This window comes from Podarcis cretensis (genome assembly GCF_951804945.1).
Source record: "Podarcis cretensis genome assembly, chromosome: 8".
In the NCBI taxonomy this organism is placed as follows: Eukaryota; Metazoa; Chordata; class Lepidosauria; order Squamata; family Lacertidae; genus Podarcis; species Podarcis cretensis.
Genome location: NC_137177.1, coordinates 78,077,609 through 78,088,931, shown reverse-complemented (window position 1 = coordinate 78,088,931; position 11,323 = coordinate 78,077,609). Strand labels below are relative to the sequence as shown.

Below are 11,323 nucleotides of genomic sequence, written 5' to 3'. Positions count from 1 at the left end.
GGGAAAATTCACAATGAAACAGCACTATGCCAGTTTTCCAGAGTCTGCAAAATGGAAGCTTTAAAATTTAAATCAAGTAATGGAATGACCCTCGTGATTTAACAAATTTAACAAGTTTTTAGGACTACTGAGTCGACAACCTTGTCAATTCTGCTCCTTTACACAGGAAAACCTAACACTTCTACTAACGCATGGTTAAGTGGATGTCCTTTATGGTGAAACCAACTGAGGACTTAATACTGTAGCCCACCAATTCAGTCACATAAAACAGAATACACTGGAGCCTCAATACGACAGGTATGCTGAGAGTTTTGGCTCTTGTCTCCAACACTCAGTCTTCTAAAGGGAACTGCTCATCAGGGATGGGATACCTCATTTGGCAGAACCGGATTTCAGATGTGTATCATCACAAAATGCTACGCAGATGGGACTTGAGTGGAGCTACAGGGTTCAACTACATTGATGGAACAGCAAACTTAAAACAGCAAATAAATTTTTACAACAGTTTTATCCCAACATAAGATATAAAAAAACAAAGTTAACTGCTATGAACTCTTTGCATTTGGGGGCTGTCAAACACACACACATATTACTTAAATCAGTTTTATTTAAGAATGTCCTACATTGACAAATCTTATAAAAAGCATCCAAACACAGAACTGCAGCAAACAGCATTCATATGGATATCTTACAGACAGAAAAAATCTTCCACCCATAAGGGAACCCCCAAGCTCGGAAGTGAGCTCTGCTACAAAAAAAAAAAAAAAAAAAAAAAGACCCACAAAGCACACCACAAGCTGGATGTTCCCATCAAAAGCCCCACCTTCAGTTCACGTTACCACACTTACAGGATCATTAAACAGAAAAGAACACACACCATACAGCATTCACAGCAGAGTTGACATAAAGGAGAAAAAATATATATACAGATATTCATTTCACTTAACACATCCAACTAATCGGTTAACTAAGTAAAAAGCCCCCCCACTTAAGTTCTTCCAGATCACGATGTCCTTCTGAATGCAAGAAAAACACTCGTACGTCCGCTCCCAATGCTCTCTCCGCACACTCTCACCAAAGCCACAGGATCGAGGGACATCGTGCCAAGAATTTTTGTTTTTATTTTTTAAAAAATCCCAAAATGCACCACCAGGTCTCTCTCTTGCATGCGCCTCCTCCTTTTTCTCGCACATACCAAGCCCTCACATGCCTCGGCACCACCAATCCAATCCAATCCCACACAAGGTTTTTCAAAAGTTCAAACAAGCCTTCTGGTTCCATCTCACAGCCTTGCGTTCATAGCGTTGAATACGACTCCATGAAATAAAAAGAGTAGCGGATAAAAATGGAACACCCACCGTCTTAAGACGTAGCATGTGCAGTGTGATGAAGGAGTCTTGGATGAGGAAAGCATGGAGACAGGAGTATTCCTAAGGCAGGTTTTTTTTAACTGCACTGCTTTCAATGAAGTGCTTCTTCCATACACATTTGAAATGAGATGAACTGCAAGGATTAAATGAGGTCTTCATACCGTACTTTAGTATGAGGAGGGGAGACAGTGTTAAAAGGAAAAAAAGCCGACACCAACATTGCATTCTCCACACAGGACATTTGGGGGAGGGGGAGGGAGAGAAAGAGAGAGAAAAATTCTTATGGCGGGGGATCAAATTAAATTTTTAAAGAAAAAAAAACTAACAAGGAAAGGATGCTGTTTCTGAAAAATGGCTTCCATTTTTGAAACATGCAAAGATCTCAGCTGACTAGGAAATGAGGAATCAAATTTTTACGAATTCCTATCAAATTGCAGAGCGTCCGTTTACCAGTCAGGCGAACAGCAGTTCACTTTCAAACCACTCAATATCCCAACTCATGTATTCCAACTCATTGTAACAAAACCTATAAAACTCCATTTAATCTTCCTTTTATTCCCCATTAGAAAAGAAAAATTTGTCAAAAATATTGTTGAAATATACTACACGCTGAACAAATTTGGATTTTTTTTGTTGTTTAGTTTTGTTTCAGTATATGCATCTTATAATATACTTACCAGGAGCTCTAGAAAAAAAAATCTGATTTCCCACCACAGTCAGTTATTAGGTTGCCTACATTCCCCAGCCAGATGATTTGGATTCCATGCTTGAGCCAAAACCGCCATTAAAACCACTGCTAGAGCCCGTATTTGATGAGCCCCACCCTATTGCTGCACCAGAGTTAGAGCCTCCGTAAGAATTACTCCCTGAACTAAAGCCCTGGCTCTGCTCCCTCTGCATGTTGCCTTGTGGCTGGTTGTTCCCCGATGGCCCAGACTGGTTTTGCTGGCTAGCTAGCATGCCCATCATCCCCCAACTGCTTTGGAGCGCTGCCTGAGCTGCTGCCATCATGGCTGGGTTGATACTAAAGGCTCCAAAGTTCATCCCACCACCCATGTTACTGCCCTGGTTGTTTCCCAACCCTCCACCTCCACCACCTCCCCCCCGGTTAGGAAATCCACCCTGATTCCCAAAGCCTCCTGGATTACCACCAAATCTTCCACCTCTTTCTAGTTGTCTACTGCTATTATGCTTAGGTTCAGCATTGGATATATGGACGCTGATTCCTTTTATGATCAAGTCCTCGCCACAAAGGGACTGGGCAACCTATAAGAAATAAGGTACACAGACTGAGTAACTTTGAAAACAAAAATCAGGCACAAGCTTTAAACCAAAGTAACATACAAAACTATAGGGCTTAATTTTATGCTTATCCTGGTCTATGATAGTAAAAAAGTACTTAGAATATGTACACAGCACTACTTCAAAAGTAATATTGGTCCCCTCATTGCAATGGAAAATTCAGTCCTCGTAAAGAATGACACTGTAGAATGAGAACATTCCATTTTAAGTGCACTGGACCTCTTTACTGTTTCTGCTCAATATGAACAGCCAAGGGAAGAAGCAGCACATTTGCTCACATCACCTTCATTTAAGATTTCTAAGACAAAGATGCTATCTTTATATCAATGACAATTTATACAGTTTACTGTTCAGTACGATTACTTTGCACAGACTTGTAAACAGTGACTCAACAAGTGGTCTGTGGCAAGAACATACTGCTTCTCAGCAACAAGCTGAAAAGGTTCTAGAACTAGGAGTTTTTTCCTCTTCACCCCTCAGTCTCCTTTCAATCAGTTGGTGTGCTACAAATGCGCAATATGTATGCTTAGACAATTAAGGAAATAAGTTTAGAGGCTACTAATTCCAGTGGACAAGGCTTGCCTTGTGTCTAGCTCTGCAACTGAACACTGACAAGTTGGATAAGTATTCAGCTACATCTGTTAAGCAAGTCAGTGAAAGGGGTACCTCCAGGATCAAGCTTTCCAAATTTCCACCTTAACAGTGAACGTGATATGCACCCAATAGGAATGCTATTAATAGAACTGTAGAGTTGGAAAGGATCATCTAGTCCAACCTCCCACAATGCAGGAATCTCAGCTAAAGTATTTATGAAAGATGGCCATTCAATAGGACAACAATTAGTCTGTCTTAACACTCATAAGCCTGCTGCACAAGGTTTTTATACACAATAAGTAAACAGAAACTTAATGAACAATGATTAAGAATAAGTTGCCCACACATTAGCAAAAAATCAGGGCCCTGAATGAGTACCTGATCATCAGCAAACGTAACAAAAGCAAAAGCTCTGAAGGGTTTGGGGATGAAGACATCAACCACTTCTCCATACTGCGAAAAAAACTGACGGAGCTCATCTGCAGTCATGTCGTCGGTGCAACGCCCAACAAACACCTTCCTGCTACGCAAAGGTTCATCTGGACTTTGCTGGTGTCAATGCAGAACAAAAGATTTCAATTAATACAAATGTTTTTGCCTAGCTATTGTAATAACCAACATACCAACGCAGTTGTACACACCACAAGAGCCGACAGATTTTCCAGCTAAACAGAAACTAACCATGAAACCCATTCTAGATTCTGTAACTGTATCTTTTGATGCTCAAATGTATAGTAACATAGGATAAGAAACAGACTAGCAAACAAGGAATGTTACAATCTAAACACAGAACTTGTGCCAAGCTTAGAAGACACAGTTAATTATACTGTAAACATTTTTGAGAAACTGGGAGAAGCAGCACAACCATTTCTTGTTTCACCTGCACTCCTAGACAAACGCTGCAAGTAATTAACATGACATGCTGGCTACAATAGTAAGAACACTTCCTTGAAGTTATTTTTCAGAAATGGGGAACCTCAGGCTTGGGGATCAAATGTGATCCTCCAAGCCCCTCTACTTGGTCCTGGAGATTTCACCATGCCATACCCGTACTTGGCAGCCCATATCTTTCATCAGCCTTGCTTTACACCCAAAACTGAGCATTTTTACCTGGCTGAAATGTGTGCTTGAAGTCTGATAATGCTTTTTGCTTGCCTGGAATACAGGAGGCTCTGTGGGATGTGTAGAAACTAGCCAATTGATAAAGGCAACACCACAATACTCAGGCTGCATTTGCCACTAACCCCTCCTACCACAAGCATACGGCCCCTGAAAGGTTGCTCAGGTGGTCTGAAAAAGGTTCCTAAGCCCTGTTCTATATGGAACAGTGAGTGAATAGCCAGAACCCAAAGAACTATTTCAGTTGTGATCAAAGGGACTTGTTTGCTGTTCCTCTTTAACCAATTTTGAAAAGTGCCATCAGTTTCAAAAGTGATCTGCTATGTGGCATGGAGGGATGATGCTTATGCAGTATTTTGAACCCCAGCCAATGTATTTAGAACTAAAGAACATCTCATTTTATATGTTATTTGGGGCTCATTCTTGACAAGTTTGGCTTTACATACTTACAAAGCCTAGAACAAGTTACATTAAGTACCTTAGAATTTGGAAGTTTGCAGTCGCACCATCTTCCATCTATCATGTGGCGCTGAGACATGACTTTCACCTGGGTTTCATAGTCAGTGAATCTTACAAAACCAAACCCTTTTGAGTGGCCAGTTTTGATGTCCTTCTTAACCTGGAGTTAAGAGAAGAGATTACATGGCTAGAACAATCACAATGTGCTGGCATTTATGTACTACTTCTATTCAGCTATGTTATAGACTGAATTTCAAAATGTAGTGCAAAAAAAGTTGAGAATATTTCACCTTGCTTTAATCATCTTCCCTTGCTAACAGCTATAGCATAGAAACCAGGCTTCTCTGTCCCTCCTCAAATATCATTCTATCTGGCTGCAGCCGAGGCATACAATGGAGGAAGGGCCACTCCATCAGCTCTACTGAGAAACCAGCTCAGCTTGGCTCTTTCTGGACTGTTTCCATTCAAGCTGATCATTATATGAGCTTTGTAACTTTAAGAAGTGGTGTCCAAATTGGCTTGTTTGCTTCATCCTTCCTCATTCATTGTTAGCTTGAGTCATGCATTTTATATTGTAAGCCTGAGGGAAAGAACTGGCTTGTTTGTTACAAATCTTATGTAAGCTGCTCTGAGCTTCTCTGGCTGAAGAACAGCGTATAAAAAGCTTCAAATAATGTTATTTTGACAATCAAAAAGTTAAATCAGCGTGTGCAAGTTTCAATTCAAGCAGAAAGGTTAAATTTCTGGCATATGCCATTTAACTTTCAAGGTTCACACACAAACACATGACTCAGATTTAGATGAACAAGTACAGCTACCAGCATGAAAAATGTCACAACTATTCATTTTTACCACATTAAATTCAACTGACAAAACCCAATACCAAAACAGACTAAAACCAGGAATTGAGCCAAATTCTGAAACACATATAGCTGCTCAGTACCACTGGCTTGCCTCGGAGGACAACACAAAGGAAATCAGATGTCTGAGGATAGGAAATGGCACCTCAACAATTCTGTTACCAAAAAGAAATTTCTGTTCTCGATACCAGGTTGGGATACAATTTTTATTGTGAAATTCTTTTGAAAGTCATTTTGAGAACCTCTCAGCACTATAAAGTGGTATATAAGTAAGGTAAAGGTAAAGGGACCCCTGACCATTAGGTCCAGTCATGACCGACTCTGGGGTTGCGGCGCTCATCTCACTTATAGGCCGAGGGAGCTAAGCCGCTTCTGACAAACCAGAGCAGCACATGGAAAAGCCGTTTACCTTCCCACCGGAGCGGTACCTATTTATCTACTTGCACTTTGACATGCTTTCAAACTGCTAGGTTGGCAGGAGCAGCTCACCCCATTGCGGGGATTCGAACCGCCGACTTTCTGATCAGCAAGTCCTAGGCTCTGTGGTTTAACCCACAGCGCCACCCACGTCCCTTATATAAGTATTCGAAAGTAAATAAATGTACAGCAGCTTTATATATTTGAATTAGGCAGTCCAGTGGGAAGCGCTTCAGAGAACTTAGGCAGGGTGGCAAGTTGTAAGGGGGAAAAATAGGAAATCGCTAACTTCACCATTTTTGCAGTGGGTCAAGCAATATCTAGTAGCACTTCTATGGTTTAACTAATTGTGGCTCATGAAAGGGTAGTTACTCCTGTTGCCAGCCTAAATGCAAACAGAAGGAACAGACTGAGTTCTCTTCCTCCTCTCCATAACCAGAAGCAATGGTCAGTTGTTTTACTTAGGGACAACACAGCATTCATGATAGGGAGTACAACAGTTACCCTAAAGTCCAGGGACATAACTGTTTATCGAAAAGAAAGCTAGATACCTGCACCATAAGAACTTCTCCGAATGTGCTGAAGTACTCCTTCAGGTCTTGCTCAGTTGTTTTCCACGGAAGACCCAGAACTATCAAATCTGATGTTTTCTGTACTGCTCTTTTCACCTTAACAGCTGATGAGGCATCTGCCTCATCCATTTTCCTCTTGTTGTCTAAAGATAGATGTGTCCATCAAACAGTCAGCACTTTTAAAAATAACTAACAAATAATCCCATTAGTTGCAATGAAACATTTTAATGTTGCAGATCATTCTAGAGCTACATGCAGCCCAATCCTAAATTTACTCAGAAGCCAACTCATTAATGTTCAATGTAGGGCTTTTAAAAGGTTTCCCTTAAAATGCATGTACTCAGAAGTACTACTGTGTTCAATGAGGCTAATTCCCTAGTAACCGTGTTTAGGATTCCAGCCTTAAAGTGTATTTGCTATAAATACACCAATTGCTCCCACTTGTATTTTGGGGAAAGTCTTATTTTAATCCTTTTCACCTTTAAAACTGCTGCCACTGGTAACTTGTATCTAAAAGAATAAAAAAAGGTATACTACTATTTATTATTATTAATTATTATTATTATTATTATTATTATTATTATTAATTTATATACTGCCCTTCAACTAAAGATCTCAGGGCAGTTCACAAGAAAAAATAATAATCTAGTTGATCAATGTGGGGTATAAAAAATAAAAGTTGCTCAATTGCCTAACAATTTGAGCAACTTATAGGGATTTGGAATTCTAAGGCAAACTAAAAGAAAATAAATTATCCATATATGGGTTTTCATTTTCAAAAATTATCCATGATTCTTTCTTTTTTAAAAGCAAAAAATAGCACATACAAACAAAGCACACACCTTTGGGATAGTTAACAACATACACCAGATTTCCCCAGCCATTATCTGGTGCATGCAGAATTCCTTCCACTAATCGGACCCCTCTCATACACTGAGACACGGGGTTCCTGTAACGCAGGCCACATGCTCCTGGAAACTGAGCAGTAACTGTGGAGAGCAAGACAGTCCCATCATCCTCTGAAGGAATCTCAATGGGTTCCTCATTTTCATCTTCGGTAACCCGAATGTATTCCGACATTTCTGCCGTGGTGTTGCTAAAGAATAAAAAAAGAGAAAAGCGAGTAATATCTAGTTTTTAAAAACTGTAATCGTTGGTAGTAACAAGTTACTGTAGAAGTGGTTTACTATATGTACGGCACTCTGAAGTAAAAACAGTTGTCCCTCCGTTTTCCTAATTAAGTAGTACAGATAAACAATTATCATAGTTCTATGGTAGAGCACATGCTTCACAAGCAGAAGGTCTCAGGTCAATCTGTAGAATCTCCAGCCAAAACAACATGGTATTAGGTTATGTAATAGACCTCTACCTGAAAGACTAGAGAGTCACTATCACTCAAAGTAGATAATATTGAGCTAGAATTACAAATAGTCTGGACTAGTGTTGGAGAGCTTCCCGTGTTCTTATACATATTATGGGTTATAGCTACCAAAGTCTTACTCAGAGTAGACACACTGAAATTAATGGATGAGAGTTGGTTGTGTTCACTGAGTGAATCGGCCAGCTCTTATTTTATTCTGCTTTTCAGATGAAAATTGTATCCAAAATCAGTTCATATCAATCAGTAATCTTCAGGTCCTGACCTCATCTTACAAATGTAAATAAAATTAAAAACAAACAAGAGAAACATATGGAAATGAGCTAAGCAAAGCCAAAGGAAAATGGCAAGTGGTACAAGTATTTATATCTGGTTTAAGAGGTTCAACTACCTTGTGGCCTCTGCTGCTCTGGCTGGCAGCATTAAGTCAGACAGCACTTTCTCTCACTTCAGCAGTCCCAAGGCAAGTGGCAGTTGGAGAAGAGTTCCTCCTGCCAGGGAGGGGGGAGCTCTCTGTAATTATTACGTCTCCAGCTGATGGCTGGGGGCCAGAATGACCTTAACCTTTTCTCTAAAGTACAGAATACACGACCTTTCATTGGCCCTTACTCCTCTGTCTAATGGTAGAACTCAGAATGTGCTTCCCCTTTCAAATAATGTTAGAAAACAAGGATGAATATCCCTAGAAAAGTTATTTTTGGAATCACAGAATTGTCGAATTGGAAGGGATCCTAAGGGTCATCTAGTCCAACCCCCTGCAATGCAGGAATCTTGACTAAAGCAGCCATGGCAGATGGCCATCTAACCTCTGCTTAAAAATCTCAATGAAGTCTACCACCTTCCAAGGAAGTCCATAGCTCTTACTGTTAGAAAGTTCTCCTTTCTTGTAACCTGAAGCATGTAGAATACTTTGAGATCATTAGAGGAAATGCACCTTTGTTTGTTTCAAGTTGTGCATTTTAGTGTTGAATTGTTGTATATTTTATTGCTTATAAGCCTAGAATAGCTCTGTTAGTAGAGAATAGGACTCTTCATCTCAGGGTCATGGGTTCGAGCCTCACACTGGGCAAAAGATTTCTGCACTGCAGGGGGTGGGGCTAGATGACCCTAGTGGTCCCTTTCAACTCAATAATTCTATGATGTTATGAATTCTACCCTGGGATGTACAGATGGGGTGGGTTACTCTTTTAAAAAGTAAAAGAAATCCAGCCAGATGGGCAGGGTATATAAAATTTGTTGTTGTTGTTGTAAAATAGTAACCTATAAATTAAGGTAATAAGTAACCACCACCACAAATAGTAGGAGTTAGAAATACATTATTATCAACACACCTAACAAAATTTTAATTCAAATAAAAAAAATTACATTAGTAACATCAAAATTTAAAATATTTAAGAACACATTTGATGCATGATACACCTCTTTAACCTGGCCCACCCTATTCTCTTGATTGCAGTGTATTTTAAAAATTTTAATATTTTATTTTTAAGTTATTGTAACCCATCCTGATACCTCATTGTGTAGCATGAATAAGAATCAGAAATCATCATCATAATCATCAACATAATATTAACATTTACTTCGGAGTACACAGAACGTTCAGCTGTAAAGACATGATAAATATAATACTTGCCCTTATTAAGAAAGACCATGCTTAGAATTAATAATAAACGCAATGTTTACAATAATGAAGACTGTAATGAAGACTGTGCTTACCATTATTAATAAACATAACGCTTTCTATTAATACTAAATATAAATCTTACCAATAATTTTAATGCTTACCGCTACCAAGAATAAAAATTACGTTGGCTATTATTAATACTGTAAAGAATAAATAATAAAGGATCGACTCCCCTCCCCCCCGCCCCAGCGCGTTTAACAGGTCAACCCTCTGCGCTCGTTTACTCTGAGGTAAGCTGCGCTGCGGCCAACGGCCTTTATACTGTACACGCGCACATATATATATATATATATATATATATATATATATATACACACTGTATACTTATATATGTGTTTCGAATCGGACGTCCTGAGCCTAGTTTATTCCACAAAAGATACACCGTGTACGACAACGGCCCTCCACGTTTCACCGCTCACTTTCCCGGCCTTCCCGCGCTAGGCCCGAAAGCCACCCTAAGGCCTCCGCTAGGCCGCCTCGGCCCACCCCCAAGCCAGCTCGGGAGCGGGGCCCAGGTTTCCTCTCAGCCTCGGATCCCGCTCGCTTACCGTCGGCGCGAGGCCTGAGGGAACAACCGACCAAAGGACGACGACGGTGAGTTCCAGTCCCTGCGTGTGCCGCGCGAGGAAGAGGAGGGGAACTCTCGGGCCTCCGCGGTTTTTCCCTCCCTGCCGACAAAATGGCGGCGCCCTCTTTCCCCTCAAAAGCAAGAGGCTCGAAGGCGCGTTCTCGGAACGGTCCATCCTGACCGCGCGGGGAGGCGACAGGTGTCTTTTCGAGACGCGGAGTAGTTATCCGCTCCGAAGAGAACTTCGTAGACTGCAAATAGGGCTTCCGATTTGGTGTTGCTTTCCCAGCCCGTGCTTATCGGGGATGGCCCCGTTTAAATAATTTGTTTGAGAGGAAAGTTGATGGCACTCCCCTTCCTCTAGCCATAAACCGAGAATGGTATGGTCCACTCGGCTGCGTACTGCGCTTGCGCTCGCAGAAATGGTGAGCTAAGGAAGGGGAGGAGGAAAAAGGAGACCCGAGCAAAGCTCGCTGGGTAGCGGTGGTTGGTAGTGTGCGTGCGCAGCAGTTTGTCGGTGAAGCGTGAGAGAAAACCGTTGCACAATATGGCGGGGACGCGGGGGGGTGGAGGGAAAAGTTCCATTGAAGCGCATGCGCAATAGCCGAAGCGTTTCTGTGAGGTAATTAACAAAAAAATGTTAATTTTTGTTGTCCAAACTTGATTTTGAGGTATTTTGTTCTGTTTCTCCTCAGCACCAGACAGGCCAGGAAACCTCTTTCAAAACCCTTGAGAAGTTTACACATATGGAGACGTTACTTATATGTATTAGTTGCCTCATAAACTTGATACAGGCAATTAACAGATTCAGACGTAATTGATACAGTAACATACAACCTTTAAAATAACTGTATTTCCATTTATTTGTTCATTCTTCCAAAGCAGCAAATAATAAACCTCCTTCTCCAGTGATCCATCAATTAAAAACAGCTCCTTTAGTTGCAAGTTGTATCTGGCAGGGAGGACAGTACTGTTGGATAGTCTTTCAGAACAAAAATCC

The 11,323-nt window shown here is 40.7% G+C and overlaps 1 protein-coding gene across 15 annotated transcripts in view; it reads right to left on the bottom strand.

Moving 5' to 3' along the window:
- The window catches only part of TARDBP (TAR DNA binding protein), a 49,282-nt gene extending 38,815 nt beyond the window's left edge, over window positions 1–10,467 (bottom strand). For 4 of the 15 annotated variants that reach the window (XR_013841598.1, XR_013841599.1, XR_013841600.1 and 1 more), the window contains exons 1-6: window positions 10,304–10,463; window positions 7,536–7,789; window positions 6,673–6,836; window positions 4,864–5,004; window positions 3,645–3,815; window positions 1,359–2,636 (exon numbers count right to left, since the gene is read on the bottom strand). Coding sequence is in view for 9 of the 15 variants with exons in the window: in XM_079987120.1 (XP_079843246.1) it covers window positions 2,103–2,636; window positions 3,645–3,815; window positions 4,864–5,004; window positions 6,673–6,836; window positions 7,536–7,773 (1,248 nt within the window). In the remaining 6 variants the exon portion in view is untranslated. Of the gene's footprint in view, window positions 1–589; window positions 2,637–3,644; window positions 3,816–4,863; window positions 5,005–6,672; window positions 6,837–7,535; window positions 7,790–10,303 lie in introns of those variants that run through there. The other 11 variants (XR_013841601.1, XM_079987121.1, XM_079987127.1 and 8 more) reach the window with 8 other exon arrangements.
- Between the last annotated feature and the right edge of the window lie 856 nt (window positions 10,468–11,323).